At 45.1% G+C, this 17,576-nt stretch overlaps 1 protein-coding gene across 5 annotated transcripts in view; it reads left to right on the top strand.

Annotated features, from left to right (window-relative positions):
- The window catches only part of ETV6 (ETS variant transcription factor 6), a 289,838-nt gene that overhangs the window by 251,877 nt on the left and 20,385 nt on the right, over positions 1 to 17,576 (top strand). For all 5 annotated transcript variants that reach the window (XM_045165309.1, XM_045165308.1, XM_045165311.1 and 2 more), the window contains one exon: positions 14,019 to 14,564. In XM_045165309.1, coding sequence (XP_045021244.1) covers positions 14,019 to 14,564 — 546 coding nt within the window. The remainder of the gene's footprint in view (positions 1 to 14,018; positions 14,565 to 17,576) is intronic.

Here is a 17,576-nt window from a genome sequence, read left to right on the forward strand (position 1 = left end):
TGTGATGTACACTGTTCTACAACTGTGTTATAACTTGGGCCTAAGCAGTACTCAGATAACCACCTTCATCTAGGAGAACCAGCATTCTTCTCTTCCCTTACTTAGTTACTGAGCTTCCCTGGTGGCTCAGATGGTTAAGAATCTGCCTGCAGTGTGGGAGACCCAGGTTCGATCCCTGGGTTGGGAAGATCCTCTGGAGATGGGCATGGCAATGACTCCAGTATTCTTGCCTGGAGAATCCCATAGACAGAGGAGCCTGGTGGGCTACAGTTCATGGAGGTCGCAATGAGTCAGGCATGACTGAGGGACTAACATTTTCACTCTTACATAGTTATGGAAGGGCTGGGGAAGGCACTGTTATATAACTAAGGTAACTATATAACTTTTCATCTGTACCCAGACACTTACGCCACTGAAATGGGACTCTAGACACATGGTCAGCTTAGAAATGATGTTTTAAAGAATGGGACCTGGCCATCAGGAAACCAGGTTCTAATCCTCTCTTCTGCTCTAACAGTCATAAGGGCTCAGTTTGTCATTTCTGTCTCCCTTAGTCACCCCAGTTACAAGACAGGAAATTCAACCAAATGTCTCAGATCTTAGAACTCGCAAGTCCTAAGGACTGAGTCTCCCTGAGTGATATGAAGTTGAATAAGACACATTCTCTACCTTCAGAGTCATGAGCGACTAAAATCCAGAAAAACACAACAATGTCCTGTCTGGTGATGCTCAGAAATGCTGAGCATCAATTCTCGTTTATCTCATCTTATCAAGAACTTTTGATAATATTACCATTCTTAGTAGTCAGACCAAGAGTAGCGTCATTCACTTGTTTCATGATGAAAACCTCATCTTAATTAGATTGCTTTTCTTTGGTGGGTGACCCATTTTATCTGCATGAGATGAGTTAGGTGTAAGTTAGCTAGCAATGTGGGGTATAGCTATGTGGGGTAAAGAACCTGCCTACCAATGCAGGAGATGCGAGTTCAGTCCCTGGGTTGGGAAGATCCCCTGGAGAAGGAAATGGCAACCCACTCCAATATTCTTGCCTGGAGAATCCTGTAGACAGAGGAGCCTGCCAGGCTACACTCTATGGGATCACAAGAGTGGGACACAACTGAGAGACTAAACAACAACAGATAGCTATGCTGGCAGGAGACTACATATTTCACCAAAACCAGGAGGCACAACGTCTTTAGAAATTTCAGACCCACAAACGGTCGTGATGATGGTTATTTAGTTGCTAAGTTATGTCCAACTCTTGGGACATCGTGGACTGTAGCCCGAAAGGCTCCTCTGACCCTAGGATTTTCCAAGCAAGAATACTGGAGTGGGTTGCCATTTCCTTCTCCAAGGAATCTTCCCTATCCAGGGATCAAACCTGGCTCTCCTGCACTGCAGGCAGATTCTTTACTGACTAAGCTACCAGGGAAGCCCCTACAAATGCTTATAAAAATACATTTATTTCGTTACAGTTATGATTAACTTTTGATACTTTGGGTTCTGAAAGCAGTGACTTTGGGCTCCGATGGAATATTTAAGGAGATAAGCTTTGTCCCAAAATATACACTGGATTGCCACTGGTCCTTTGGTATTAGAACTGCTTGAATGAGTGATTCCCTAAAAACTCATTGAGTGATTAAAATATGCTTCTGATCCATGCTGGTCTCTGAATGAGATCAGCTCTGCAGAGCCACCCATGTTGCACTGGACATGCGCAAGCTTCCAGGGAGGAAGAACAGGATCTATGTTTCTCAAATATGCCCATCTCACTACCTCTTTGGGGAACCCTCCTATAATGTCAACCCTTGAGTCCCACCGTCTCCTGTGCTCCCGTCTGAGAGACTGGGAGGTGATTTTTCATCACTTGAGTTTGAAACTGTTCGCACCTGCTTTGCTGTCACTGCTTTCTGCAGCAGTCAGCACGGTTCTAAGGTGAAAATTCTGCTCTGGGGCAGCTCCTTGCCACCAGGTGGATGTGGAAACTGGAAGTGAGGACGGGAAATTTTAGGTGTCAATGTGCTGCCATTCTCAGTTCTCCTTCCAGCTGGCCCATGGTCATGGCCCGGATAATAAAGAGAAATCATTTCTTTGTGTAGGATGGGGAGGGTGACTTGTATTCTGGGATAGACCACAGAAATTTTATTTACATGCCTGTTTTACTGAGGGAAACATTATCCCACTTCCCTCCCCTCGACCTCACCCATCAAATCCAGCTGCCCAGAGACTGCTTTGAAGGAAGGAATTCTTCTACAATTTTAATGAGATAATTAAAGGAGATGAGGTATATGAATCTACTTCATAATCCCAAAATAATAGTTAACATTTATTGGGTTCTCATTGTATGCCAGGTCCTTTTAAGCATGTAAGCTTTTCCACGTTTAAATCATTTCATCCTCACAACCACCCTATGAAGAGGGTAATATTATTTCCACTTTATAGATGAGACAGTCGAGGCTACCAGTGATAAAGTAGCCTGCCTCCAAATCACATAGCTACCAAGTGGCAAAGCTAGACTTAACCCCAGGCCTGCTTGGCTCCAGCACCTGTGTTCCTTTCACAGCAATATCGATGAGCTGACTGGAATAATGTTTTTATTAGTTTTTTGTGTATTTGCAAGTACCCTGAAAATAGCACAAATGATTAAACAATGAGTAGAAAAATTATGGAGATTAGGATGCCAAGACCGATTCTCTGAATGGGGTACGAAAGACTGGCAGGTCCCAGCACTCCTGCTTATAATGTTCCTGTTTCACAATATAGATTTTCTCAGACTTAGGATGGGGGTACAGCCTGATAAATGCATCTTTAAGCTGAAAATATCCTAAGGTGAAAATGCATTTACTACTCCTAGCTTGTCAAACAGCATGGCTTAGCCTAGCCTATCTTAAACGTGCTGGGAACACTTACATTAGCCTGCAGTTGGGCAAAATCATCTAATGCAAAGTCTGTCTGATAATAAAGTGTTGAGACTTCCCTGGTGGTCCAGTGGTTCGGACTCGGTTCTTCCAATGCAGGGACCATGGGTTCAATCCCTGCTCAGGGAACTAAGATCACACATGGCATGCAGTGCAGCCAAAAGATTTAATGATGATGATAAAGTGTCGACTGTCTCATGTAATTTATTGAACACTGTACTGCAAGTGGCAATCAGAATGGTCGCCTGGGTGCAGGGTGGCATCAGTTGTTTACCCTCGTGATCGCGAGGCTGACGAGAGCTGTTCTCACTGCCGCCACCCCGCACCACAGGAGTGTTCTCCTGTACATCACTAGCCCCGGAAAAAGACTGAAATTCAAAATTTTGAAGTGTCATTTCCACCTAGTGAGTATCACCGTCCCACCATTGTAAAGTCAAAAAATTGCTAAGTCAATCCATCATATGTCTGGGACCATCTATACTTGAAGCTGTCATTGTAAACCAAAAAAAGTCAGAGGTAACTTTGAGACCCTAGTGTATGTCTTCGGTTAATGATGTTAAAACCTCATACTAAATTGGACTGAATTAACCCATTTGGATCATTGACTGCCCCAGGATAAATGGACTTAACAGGACAAAAATCTCCCATAGACAGACACAGACAGGCAGACATAGATGTATCTATATATATATTTTTTCCAATTCTTTTCCCTTATAGGTTATCACAAAATATTGATTACAGTTCCCTATGCTATTCCGATTCCAATTTTCTTAACCATTCCCTTTATTGCAACAACATGTACTTTGTGCAAACACCAAGTTTCTGCATCCAGACATAGGAAAGGCCTGTTCCCTGCCCACACCATTATCCTAGGACTTCCTCATGGGTTAACCAGGTGCCATCTATACCAGGACTTGTATGGGGAAATGCATTTAAAGTGCCAGCCTTAATCGAGAACACAGGCTGTTTTGAAAATAAGCGATCCTACTCTTTGTGTACCTCACACATGATAGGTTCCCCGCGAACCTTTGGAATCTTTCTATTAATCTGTCCGTCTCCTCTCACCCTCAGCTCTGACAGTCACCATTTTGTGCTACCCTCTCATCCCTGAGACTGTGGAATCCAGCAGAGGTAACAAGGTCCCACCAGGACTTTCTGCTGTCCCCGGTGTCAGAGCACCCAAGCACCAGTTTACACTTCCCTCTGCACTAAGCTTCATTCCTCTCTTCTTACCCCGCTTTCCTCTCCAGGGCCACCTCTTCCTGCTTTGCCTCTTATGTGTCATATAACCCAGGGCAGCATGACCTTTCACCCCTGGCCCAGTCTCTGATGCAGAATGAGGTTGTGATGGGACCTCGTGGAGACCCTGGGTGGTGCACAGAACTGCTTTTCATCCATCTGTATCATCAGCCTCCTGCTGAGGGGGACCCATGCCCCTTCCCTGCCTCCTCTGTCCTCCAGGGGTGTGGAGGCTATCCTTAATCCAGAGGCTAACTTGCTATATTGAGCTAAATGTTTTAGGGTCCAGAGATCCGTAATACACAGGAATAATTCTCCCTAGGTAACCAGGAAGTATTCAGGAGATGTCCTCTTCAGTTCAGTTCAGTCACGCAGTCGTGTCTGACTCTTTGCGACCCTATGGACTGCAGCACACCAGGCCTCCCTGTCCATCACCAAATCCCAGAGTTTACTCAAACTCATGTCCATTGAGTCAGTGATGCCATCCAACCATCTCATCCTCTGTCGTCCCCTTCTCCTCCTGCCTTCAACCTTTCCCAGCATCAGGGTCTTTTCCAGTGAGTCAGCTCTTCCCATCAGGTGGCCAAAGTATTGGAGTTTCAGCTTCAACATCAGTCCCTTCTCTTACCCCTTGGGAAATGCCACCTGATTTCTTTGAGATAAGGGCTCAGAGGGCTTCCCAGGTGACGCTAGTGGTAAAGAAACTGCCTGCCAATGCAGGAGAGATAAGAGACAAAGGTTCAGTCCCTGAGTTGGGAAAATCCCCAGGAGGAGGGCATGGCAGTCCACTCCAGTGTTCTTACCTGGAGAATCCCATGGACAGAGGAGCCTGGTGGGCTACAGTCCATGGGGTCGCAAAGAGTCAGACATGACTGAAGCAAGTTAGCAGGCGCTCACACAAGGGAGCTAGCGGGGGACTGGGTTCACCTCCAGAGAAGGAAGTCCTCTGATGACGTCATCTTGCTCTTTCCCCTCTGACCCTAATGCTACCTTACCCCCTCCCTGTAAATGGCTCACAATATTTACCTCCAAATGGCCACTTGGCTCATCTGCAGCCTGATCGCTTGATTTCTCCATTCACTTCTCTTGTGGGGCTTTCTTGAGACTGAGGGAAACTCCTCTGCACCCCCTGCGAAGAGCAGAGCCAATGTCCAGCCAGGAACACAAAGCCTCCTCTATGGCTGATGTGGACTTGTACACACTGTCTGCACTGAACCACCAACAGCGGTGGCCCTTTGGAGACCATCTGCACACAGTGATGAAGATTAAGCCTCAGAGCCCTACACGTCCCCTGTTTTGTTTCTTTTTTAGTTTTTGGCCACACCACACAGCTTGTGTGATCTTAGTTCCCCGACCAGGGATCAAACCGGGCCCTCAGCAGTGAGAGCGCAGAGTCCTAACCACTGGACAGCCAGGGAATTCCCATGTTTAGTTTCTTTCAATCCTTTTCACCCAATGATTATAAAATTCTAGACGCTTCCAGAGAATTTACTGTGTTTGACCTCGGACCTGTGTGAATCCTACACTCAAAGCTAGGGCAGTTTTCTTCTCGGGGCCTACAGGGGAATTCAGTGACCGCTGAATGTGACAGGGGAGTTGTGTGAGATGGGAACCCTGAAATGGGCAGGCACAGAGTTGGTGGGAAGTCTTAGCTGAACATCTTGGAAAGGCGATAGTGGGGATAGTCTCTAAGGCTGCCACACACTGGATGGCTTGAACAACAGAAGTGCGTTGCCTCATAGTTCTAGAGGCCAGAAGTCCAAGGGCAAGGTCTCAGCAGGATGGGTCCCTTCTGAAGCTGGGGGGATATCTGTGCTATGTCTCTCCCAGCATCTGGTGGTTTGCCAGCAATTTTTGGAGATCCTTGGCTTATGGGTCTTGCGTGGCTTACCTCCTGTGTCCCTTGACTCTTCATTCAGCACCTGTAGGCTTTTGTTGTTGTTTTGCCATGTCTGCCTTCTCCATGAGACTATGATACCCTTGAGAGCCAGGACCATGTTTCCTTACTCTTCATATACTGGGCATCTGAAAGACTACCACACATATGGTTGGCATCGCCGAAAGGTCTTTGCTGCAGTTCGTATCGTAAGGACTGTGACAAAACATACCTCTCTGGTCGTGCAGCGTGTGCATGTCTGTGTCCAGCCTCCCCGATTCAGGGGGGCAGCAGTCATGTCAGAATAGGGGCCCCCTACTCCACTATGACCTTCTCTTACCTAAATACATCTGCAATGACCCTTTCCCCAAATAAGATCTCTTTCTGGAGTACTAGGGGGTGGTGACTTCAACACATGAGTTTGGGGGTGGGGGAGCACAAATCAGCTCATAACAAAAGTGACAGAGCCTGACTATATGTATGAAATCTATTTTCAATTCCATCTCAAGACCTAGAGTCTTTAATTTTTGCGTAGGTCTTTATATCACACATGGTTTCTGCTACTCTTTTACAAAACAGCTGGGAAATGGTGTTTTCAGGGAGAAAAAAATCTGGATCCCAGTGTACTGAGGATGATGAGTGAGAGTTACCTGCTGGGTCTGTTGATTTGTATCTCCCTGACCAATGGCTCTTATTATCATCCATAGCCTTAGGGATAACACAACAGGGAGATGTGATCCTGGTGCAGGAGACATAAACTTGACCTTAGCCTCTTCTCTACCCTGGAAATTTCCTAGTCAAAAACCAAGAGTTTAACCAAAGGCAGTTTTGCTTTGTTTTTAAGGTCTACTAGTTATTCATTCGGAGAAGGCAATGGCACCCCACTCCAGTACTCTTGCCTAGAAAATCCCATAGATGGAGGAGCCTGGTAGGCTGCAGTCCATGGGGTTGAGAAGAGTCAGACACGACTGAGTGACTTCACTTTCACTTTTCACTTTCATGCATTGGAGAAGGAAACGGCAACCCACTCCAGTATTCTTGCGTGGAGAATCCCAGGGACAGGGGAGCCTGGTGGGCTGCCGTCTATGGGGTCGCACAGAGTCGGACACGACTGAAGTGACTTAGCAGCAGCAGCAGTTATTCATTACATAATGTGAATAAGTGGAAAGTGTTAGTCACTCAGTCACATCGGACTCTTTGGGACTGCATGGACTGTCCATGCAGTTCTCCAGGCAAGAATACCGGAGTGGGTAGGCATTTCCTTCTCCAGAGGATCTTCTCCACCCAGGGATCAAACCTGGCTCTCCTGCATTGCAGGCAGATTCTTTACCATCTGAGCCACCAAGGAAGCCCAGTGTGATTAAATGGGGTTGAATTTTGATGAATTTTAAGTAGAGAAACTTTACTAATAAATAAAAGGAAAGAGGATGAGAAAAGACATCAGACTTCTTTTTGTGACCATCATATTTAAGGTCCTACCTTACTGGGCTTTTTGGTAGTGAGAAGAAGGGGTTATTTGTGTCTAGAAGAGGTCTACAAGGAGAAAAGTTTGGGGTCAGAAAGGACTTTCCACCAGAAGGAGGTTCCCAACCAGTCCCAGCTACATTCCCTGCCCCACCGCACCCCACCCCCTTTCTAAATCCCAAGTGACCAATTGTATGTGGACTTTCCTCTCTCTTCCTTGTACATTTCCCTACTGTATCAAGACCTTCAGACCAAGGGCAATGTGGATAATTTCCCAGTTTTCCAGCTGGGCAGTTCACCAAGAACAAACCCAGACATCAAGGCCAGACCAAAAAAACATCTTCTTGTTTTAGACAGAAGACTCCTACATCTAGGGGATTTAATGCACCCACTGTCCGCTGAGTGCATTTCCTGTGTCCGGAGCTTCTCTGCCTGGCGGCTCTGGTCTCATAAGTTTCCATACCCTGCTGCCAACTTATAATAACAGAGGCAGCAGGGTAGCAACATCAGAGCCCTCTCCATACGTGGGCGCGTGCTTTTTGCAAAGTGAAACAAAGCTTGGAAGGGCTCATTGCAGACCTTTCAGCCTTGACAGTGCTTGTACCCAGACCACCAGGAGCCTGGAATTAAATACCCTCTGTTCCAGTTCTCCACAGTTAATGTTATCAACTTCATCAAGTACTTCCTCTTTCAGTGGTGTCTGCAGAGAAATAAATAAATCAAGCCCATCCAAGTCCTGTTTCTGCCCAGATCCTGAGTCAAAAGTAACATCAGAGTTGGATAAGCCAGAGCACTGTCTCCCTCCCTCATTGTTCCCAAAATCTGGGCAGGAACAGAGAGTGAAATCTCTCCAGGACATTACATCAGTTCCTCTTTTACCCTTGGCATGAAAAGTTCTTCCTCTCATAGTCCTCCCAGACTTCCTAAGGCTTGCCCCAAGTGCACACCCATCCACTGAGCCTTGACGCCTGGGACATCAAAGAAAACCTGCAGGTAACCAGGCTGCTGGCCAAAGCCTGTGTCCGTTTTGAAATTTGTAAGACAGGAAATGGATTCAGGAAATAGGATTTCTCGGTACATGGTCTTCATCATCCTTAAGTATTTTTAAACCTTAATAAGCTTTTAAGGAAAGGGAGACATTCTATAAATGGCATTTAGAATAAAATATATGAAACTTCAAAATGCAACTGTCTTAAATATTGCTTACAGTGATGATATTCTGTGACATGGACAAAAGAGAAATTCATTTTTGTGGATGCAGAATTGAGATCTTTATTAGCTATGAAAAGAAAAATTTGCCTCATCCCCAGATGATTGCAGGTCATTTCTGTCATACTAATAATTTCAGCCATTAAAGTTAACTCCCTGGGCTAATCAGTGTCCTGCAAGCTTTTCTCTGCACTGAGATTAAAGTGAGGAAGTTAGGACTTGTCATCCCAACCTGTACCCTTGCAAGGTTGATTAAGCACTTTAATTCCTTTATAAAATCATAACCACTGAGCCATCATATCACCTGAAAACTAATAGTTCCTCAGTATCATCAGCTGTTTTCTTAATGTCACATTTTTCCAGCTATTGCATAAATGTTTTTACAGTTGGTTTGAATCACAATCTAAGCAAGGATCAGTTTGTTCATTGCAAAGAGTTGACGTGTTTCTTGAGTCTCTTTCAATCTATAGGTCTCCATCCATATCTTTTCTTTTTTAATATTTTGTTTTTTATTATCTATTTATTTGGCAGCACTGGGTCTTAGCTGAGGCATGCACACTCTTTGGTTGCGGCATGTGGGGTCTAGTTCCCTGACCAGAGATCAAATTCAGGCCCCCTGCCTTGGGAGCAGAGAGTCTTAGCTACTGCACCACCAGGGAAGTCTGTCCTTATTTTTCTTGTGCACACGCTTGCACACTCTTTCTAGATGTTTAAAAAAGAAGTGAGCCATAGTTAGTATAACTTTCCCCCGTATATTTTCTCTCTGGTTGCTTTCAAATTTTTCTGTTTATTTTTGGTTTTCAGCAGTTTGTGTGCCTGGATGTGGCTTTCTTTGTATTTATCCTATTTGGAATTTGCTGAGCTTCTTGGATCTTTAAGTTTGTATATTGCTGCTGTTAACAAATTGAGGACAGTTTGGCCATTATTTCTTCTTCCTTTTTTTTTTTTTTTTTTTGCCTCATTCTTTGTTTTTCCTTGTTTGACAATGTTACACTGACTGTGTAGGAAAATCATCGTATTTTCTTAGATGAGCACATAAGTATTTAGGGTAGGATATCAGAATTTCTGGGGCTTCCCTGGTGGCTCAGTTGTAAAGAATCTGCCTGCCAATGCAGGAGACGTGGCTTCAATCCCTGGGTAGGGAAGATCCCCTGGAGAAAGAAATGGCAATCCACTCCAGTGTTCTTGCCTAGGAAATCCCATGGACAGAGGAGCCTGGCAGGCTACAGTCCATAGAGTCACAAGACTCAGACACAACTTAGCAACTAAACCACCACCATCAGAACTCTAATTTGCTTTAAAATAATACAGTTTTTAAGAATGTGTTCAGTTCGGTTCAGTCGCTCAGTCATGTCCAGCTCCTTGCGACCCCATGAATCTCAGCATGCCAGGCCTCCCTGTCCAATGTGTTGGTGGGAGGTAAAAACCCTCCTCCATAAAAAAAAAAAAAAAAAAAAAAAAAACTCACTTTCTTGAACTCCAATTACATCTATTTTAGACCATTTCATACTGTTCCCACAGGTCACTGAAGATCTATTTCTTTGTATTTAATCTTTATTGATCTGTTTTCATATTTGCTAACCCATCTCCCATCTGCTAAGTCTGTCCAGTCCAGTATTTCAAGTATGGTATTTTTCATTCAAAAACCTTTTTTGAGAGTTTCCTTTTCTCTTCTGATGATCTTCATCTGTTGTCAGTCATTACCACCATTATCTTTAAGTACTTGAACTTATTTATAATAGCTACTTTAAAGTTCTTATTTGCTCCTTCCAGTATCTAGATTATCTGAGTCTTATTTCTATTGCCTGCTTTCTCTCTTGAATATGGGTCATATTTTTATGTTTCTTTACATGTCTAGGAAATCTTTAGTGGATACTTAATATTATAAATAACATGTTATAGAGATTCTGGATTATGTTATAGTCCCCTGAAGAGTGTTGATTTTTCTGCTAGCAGGCAGTTAAATAACTGGCTGATCACTTTGATTTTGTGGAGGCTAGATCTTATAATTGGCTAGGGAACATCTAGTTCAGTTTTACCTTTAGTCCTCAGGCAGATCCCTTTTTCCTAGAGCACTAGTCCTTACTCCAAAGGTATGACCATTCTGGGGTAATCAATACCCTGAGGTGTTTTCAGAGTCTTCCTTGATAGATCTCCAACTCTGAACTCTACCTCTAGTACTGTGACCAGCAGCTGAGATTCTGCTCATGTCTTTAAACCATACAGCTGTTCCCTTTCATTGAGCTCCTTGGAGTTTCCCTTGCACATTGCTGTTCAGGAGCACATGTTAAGGATTTGGGAGAATTTTATGTGCCCGTTAGTGGCTACTCCTTCTGAGGCTCCCTTCTTTATGGAAATTTTCTCAGGTTTTTTTTTTTTGTTGTATTTTTTTTTCTCCTTCATACTCTACTCCCTGGCATCTCACGCAACTTTCTGTTCTTTTTCTAGCTGCCCCAGACTACATGGACTGGGGAGGTCACTCTGGGTGAAAAAGTGAAAGTCACTGAGTCATGTCAGATTCTTTGCGACCCCATAAAACTGTAGCCCACCAGGCTCCTCTGTCCATGGAATTCTCCAGGCCAGAATACTGCTGAGTGGGCAGCTATTCCCTTCTCCAGGGGATCTTCCCAACCCAGGGATAAACCCAGTTCTCTCACATTGCAGGCAGATTCTTTACTGTCTGGGTGAAAGCTGTATAAATTTGGATCTCGCTCTGGACAGTTCCTTTCTTGCAAGACTAAAATCCCCTCAATAACTTTTTTTTTGGCCACACCTCAAAGCATGTGGGATCTTAGTTCCCTGACCAGGGATTGAATCCATACCCCCTGCATTGGAAGCACAGAGTCTTAACCACTGAACCACCAAGGAAGTCTCTCAATAACTTTTATAAATACATTTTATCCAGACACACAGGAAAGTTAGTCTGCTACAAGTCACTCTGCCATTATTGAAACTGGAATCCTCTTTATGAGGAGAAAAATGATAGCATACTGTAGTACTTCACCGTACTTTACTTATCTAACCATAGAGTCTGGAGACTGGCCCTTGGCACAATATCAAGGTACTCCTCATTCCATTTTATAGCTGTGTATCCTTCATCATTTAGAGAGAGACTCTCATTTGTTAAATCAGTCTTCTATTGGTAGCTATTCCAATGATTGTGTGGACGCTTAACCATGTCCAACTCTTTGTGACTTTATGGACTGTAGCCTACCAGGCTTTTCTGCCCATGGGATTCTCCAGGGAAAAATATTGGAGTGGGTTGCCATTTCCTCCTCCAAGGGATCTTCCTGACCCAGGGATCAAACCTGCATTTCTGGCATCTCCTGCATTGCAGGCTGAACCACCACTGAACCACCTGGGAAGCCAATCCAATGATTAAGCACTTTTAAATTCATAGCAGCATGTTATATAGTGATTACAAAGTAAGCCCTTTGCTTTCAAGCAGATGATCATGAACAATATTCCTTTTGTTCACCATCTCATATGATTGGTGAGATCTAGTGGAGTCCCCATTTTCCTGTTGTCCCTGTGTTAAACTTTAGGAAACGACCACCTTTGACTCTTGTGTGCTAACCCTATCAGATTCCCAGATCCCCTTTATATGTTCTTCATATAGATACTGACATCATGGTGAAAGGAGATGACTTTGTCTTGCTTTACTTAGAACCATGGACAAGTCTTTGACCAGAACAAGGACCTGCAGGTATACACATGCTTTTGGTGGAACAGCTCTGGGGATAGATGTGGCCAGAGAAACCTCACTGAGATGAGTGGGGGACTCTGGAGAAAGCTCTGTGTCTATAGGCAGATGTCTGCACTTCTGACCCTGTTAAGAACAGGGCCTCCTAAAACCATGTGTTTGCTGGTCCCTCCCTCATCCCAGCCCATGGAGCTACTTCTGCCACTGAGCTGTGTACACTCCTGATGTTGTCTTTGCTCAAACATCTCCAGCTGGAGAGTTCAGGTGAGATAGGGTGGAGTCATTTATGGGTCCACTCGTCCTCTTTTACTCTACCTGTCTGACCATTTGTAGGGACTGTGCATTCAGAAACAACATGCTCCTAGATGTTCTTTAAAGTGCAAGACTGTCATTCTGTAAATCAGGCCCACTGTGCCTGCTCAGAGCAGGGTTTGATATGAACCCCTCCCACCCCCTGCCACCCCCTGCTGCCCCCAGTTTCTACATAGCAAAGAGGTAGATGCTCTAATGGGCATATAAGGCTATAGAATCTGACTGGAGTCTGTCTGTCTGGGTGACCTTGGGCAAGTTGCTTAACTTTTTATTTAAGAATATTTGTTTATTTGACTGTGTCAGTGTTAGTTGGGGCACACAAGATCTTCATTGCATCATGTGGGATCTTTTGCCATGGGTGCTCGGGCTCTCAACTTGTGGTCCATGGGCTATAGACCGTGCAGGCTTAGTTGCCTGATGATATGTGGAATCACAGTTCCCTGACAGGGATCAAATCCTTCTCCCCTTCATTGCAAGGCAGATTCTTAACCACTGGACTACCAGGGAAGTCCCTGCTTAACTCTTTATGCCTCCATTTTTCTCTCCTGTTATAAACAGGAGTAACGGTAGCATCTTCTACTTGTGTGAAAGTATCAGTGGCTTCAGTTGTGTCCGATGCGTTGTGACTCCATGGACTGTAGTCCCCCAGGCTCCTCTAACCATGAAATTCTCCAGGAGAGAATACTGGAGTGGGTTGCCATTCCCTTCTGTAGGGGATCTTCCTGATCCAGGGGTCAAACCTGGGGTCTCTTGCATTGCAGGCAGATTCTTTACCATCTGAGTCACCAGGGTGTGTTGTAAATTTTAAACAATATAATCCAATCCATAGAATATACAGTAATTGCTTTGTTATTTTCATCATTAATATATTTTATCATTAATGGCAACAACTCCTGGAAGCAGAGAATATGAAAACTGGGTTATGAAAATGTAAGTCGGTGAAAGCCTCTCTCTCGAGACCCTCAAGGGCCCTGAAAAACCACACTAAAGAGGCAAGTAACAAAAAGATAAAGAATGAATAAAGAATGAGTGTGTGGCTTCCTTGTGTTTATAAGCCACGAATGGGTGATAAATGGAATACTTGTAGACATTCTTAGCTTCTCCAGGGGCAGGAAAAGAATTTCAAGTATGTGCAATTTAATTTTTTTCTAAGTGGGGAAAAAGACCCCACATCTGGGGGAAAAGGGTCTTCCTACACCTGCACGTGCTCCATGCTTGTCACCTTTAGGACTGCTGTGGGGTTCCCTCCCCCGAGCATCCATCGGGGTCTCTGACTGCCCTTCCCTCTGCCCCACAGATAACGGTGTCCAGAGGACCTCAAGGCCGTCGGCCGAGAACGTACACCAGAACCCTCCCACCATTGAACTGTTGCACCGTTCCAGGTCGCCCATCACAACAAACCACCGGCCTTCTCCCGACCCCGAGCAGCGGCCCCTCCGGTCCCCCCTGGACAACATGATCCGCCGCCTCTCCCCAGCCGAGAGGGCCCAGGGACCGAGGCTCCATCAGGAGAACAACCACCAGGAGCCCTACCCGCTGTCAGTGTCTCCCATGGAGAACAACCACTGCCCACCGTCATCCGAGCCCCACCCGAGGCCCTCCAGCCCCCGGCAGGAGGGCACGCGGGTCATCCAGCTGATGCCCAGCCCAATCATGCACCCTCTGATCCTGAACCCCCGACACTCCGTGGATTTCAAGCAGCCGCGGCTCTCCGAGGACGGGCTGCACCGGGAAGGGAAGCCCATCAACCTCTCGCATCGGGAGGACCTGGCCTACATGAACCACATCATGGTCTCCGTCTCACCGCCCGAGGAGCACGCCGTGCCCATCGGGAGGATAGCAGGTGGGTGAGCCCCCCGCCCTCCCGGGAGCCCCCACACCATCCCAATTAGGTGCCCTTCAGAGGCTCTGGGAGGCCAGGGGGAGGGAGGCTTTGCCAACAGGAGACAAAATTCCCTAAATGGGCTAGTTAATGAGGCGCTGGGCTGCCGGAGTTAATGAGCCTCAGAAATGTGAAGAAACAAATGTCCTCCGACCAGCTTACAAGGGGAGTCACATTAGGACTGTGGCTAAGCGAAAACATTTAAAATCAAAGGTTTATGAGCATGTTAATAGCTCTGTCCCGGAGTTTCCAGTGGCTAATTAATGAGCAGGCACAGCACAGAGGACCTCTGTCTCAGATTCAGGCCTGGATTTCCATCCTCTGGGCAGTAACTCCATGTAGCCTTCACCTTGGGAAGAGGCAGGAGAGAAAAGTAGGATTAGGGTGTTGTTCGGTCATTTGGACAGAGGAAGCCACGCCCGAATTCTTTTCCTTTGATGATGACAAGCCCAAATTTGTTTCCCTAAGATGAGAAACCAGTGAAAAAAATCACCATGTTGTATTTTTGCTCATGTGCCCATAATTTACATGAAGTCATTCTCCAGAAGCTTTTATAATCCTCTCACCTCTTGGCAGAGTTAGGGGTTTTCCTAGAGCTTCTCTCTGGTCACGAGACACTTTTTGAGCACCTACTGTGTGCAGATAAATTCATTAGGACATAGAGGACACAGAGCTGATTAAATACAATTACTTCCTCGGGGATTTAAAATTTACTAGGAGAGACAGGTGTGAAAACCACTAAGGTATAAGACAGAAGGAGATAAGCCCTCTGCCCCCTTCAGTCAAAGCACAAGCGTTTATTGAGTACCTGTTGTGTGGTGTGGATGCAATGCAGAGAGAAAGGTTTTTAATATTTTATTTATTTGACTGCGCCGGATCTTAGTTATGGAATGCAAACTCTTAGTTGTGGCATGTGGGATCTGGTTCCCCCACCAGGGATGGAACCCAGGCCCCCTGCATTGGGAGTGTGGAATCCTAGCCACTGGACCACCAGAAAAGTCCCAATACGGAGCATTTTGACTGGAGGAATTGAGGAAGGAAGATAGCTCGAAGTTGAAAGTGGTTATGGGTCCAGTAACGGGAGGACCGGCTTCCCTGGTGGCTCAGTGGTAAAGAATCTGCCTGACAGTGCTGGAGACGCAGGAGACGTGGGTTTGATCCCTAGGTCAGGAATATTCCCCTGGAGGAGAAAATGGCAACCCACTCCAGTATTCTTGCATGGGAAATCCCATGGATAGAGGAGCCTGGCGGGCTACAGTCCAGGGGTTCGCAAAGAGTCAGACTCTTTAGACAGTTTAGCAACTAAAGAACAGTGCAAAAGAGACATGGAGGCAGGAGAGAGGTCAGACTGTTCAGGGAACCCTGAGGCATTCTCCTTCCTCCTTGAGCTGATGCTGTAGGACTGAGATCCAGCTAAACCACAGAAGGAAGCAGGGCTCACAACATCATGATAACATAGGTCCTAAGGCTACTTTACCTCTGTCTTGACTCGCTGTCTCTTTTTTATTGGAGTCATTTGTTTCTAAATTTTTCTCTGGCCCCAAGGGCACCTCTGGTATCACCTCAATTTTACCACTATAAATAAGTTACATCAAGAATGTTGAATCAAGAAAATCAAAGAGCTATGACTTACATGTTTTAAAAAGAAAAAAAAAAAACTATGAAAAGTGAAATGGTCTATGCTTGGAATGTGATTCAAAAGCATCCCACAGGGCTGGGAGTGAGGAATGCATAGTTGCGGTGGTTCATTTGCTAAGTCATGTCCAACTCTGCACTCCCATGGACCGTAGCCCACCAGGCTCCTCTGTCTATGGGATTTCCCAGGCAGGAATACTGGAGTGGGTTGCCATTTCCTTCTGTGGGTAAAATAAGGTTAGTTATAAGCCAAGGGCTATATGGCTGGGTATTGGATGCACAGAGATTTACATTAGTGTTCTGTCTACCTTTACATAAAGTTTTTTTAATGATGGAGAGAAAAAAAAAAAACTGTGAAAAGAAAGAACAGGGGTTAATGTAGCTTTGCTTATTCTGCAAAGCATGTGCGTTTCCCATATAGTTGGAGGAAGAGGATGGGGTCAGTGTATTCCTGTGAATAATATAAATGACCTGTTTTGAGCTTTCCAGGCATCCCCTTCTTGTCTGGATCTGCCGTGTTTGTCTTTTTTTCTTGCATGGTCTGTACTGCAGTTCTGAACATTCTGAGGGTACTTGCTACTTGTTTCAGGACTGCTTTGCAAAAGGAGCTAGTCATTGCTGAATTCATTAAACCATGGAGGAAACTGAGTGCAGAGAAGTGGAGGCCACGTAGTGGCTGGACGATGTGGCTGCAGGACAGCCCTTGCTAGCATCCCCCCCACTTCCTAATCACATCTGTCTTGTCACCTCCTCTATAATGTTGTCTCCGCCACAGACTTCTTAGGAATCCAAGATAAGCCCCATGTGTCAAGTTAAATTGTTTCGACTTAGAGCTGTTTTTCCCTTGTTTAGTAGGTCTAGAAATTTTTTAATATGGCTGTCTTAAAAATTGTTCTACTCTGTTGGTATATTCCCAGATTTCATATATTCCCAGATTTCATAATCTCCATATGTCCGTGTTCAGTAATATGACCAAATCCAGGATTAGCTAATATAATCAAAAGGCAGTGTTTCTGAAGGGTGAAACAAGAGGGAAATCTGTGGTCTAATATTTAGTCTTAATCCTGTGACCCTCTGAATAGAACCCATCATAATTCCAGGCTCCTGTTTCATTTGGGATCTCCCTGTCTCTCCACCCCATTTTGGTATCTTCTTGGACAACTCAGATCCTTGTGGAATTTATTCTTTTATTGGCAGTCGAATTCATTGGGTGATTCTTATGTTCAGTGTAAAGTCCTTTCATTACTGAACAGTCATAAAAGCCCTTCAGATCTCTATAAAGCAGCTTTTAGGTTAAAAAACTTAGCTCCTTATGCTTTTTTTATATTTATTTAAGTA

Source organism: Bubalus bubalis, chromosome 4 (genome assembly GCF_019923935.1).
Source record: "Bubalus bubalis isolate 160015118507 breed Murrah chromosome 4, NDDB_SH_1, whole genome shotgun sequence".
Lineage (NCBI taxonomy): Eukaryota > Metazoa > Chordata > Mammalia > Artiodactyla > Bovidae > Bubalus > Bubalus bubalis.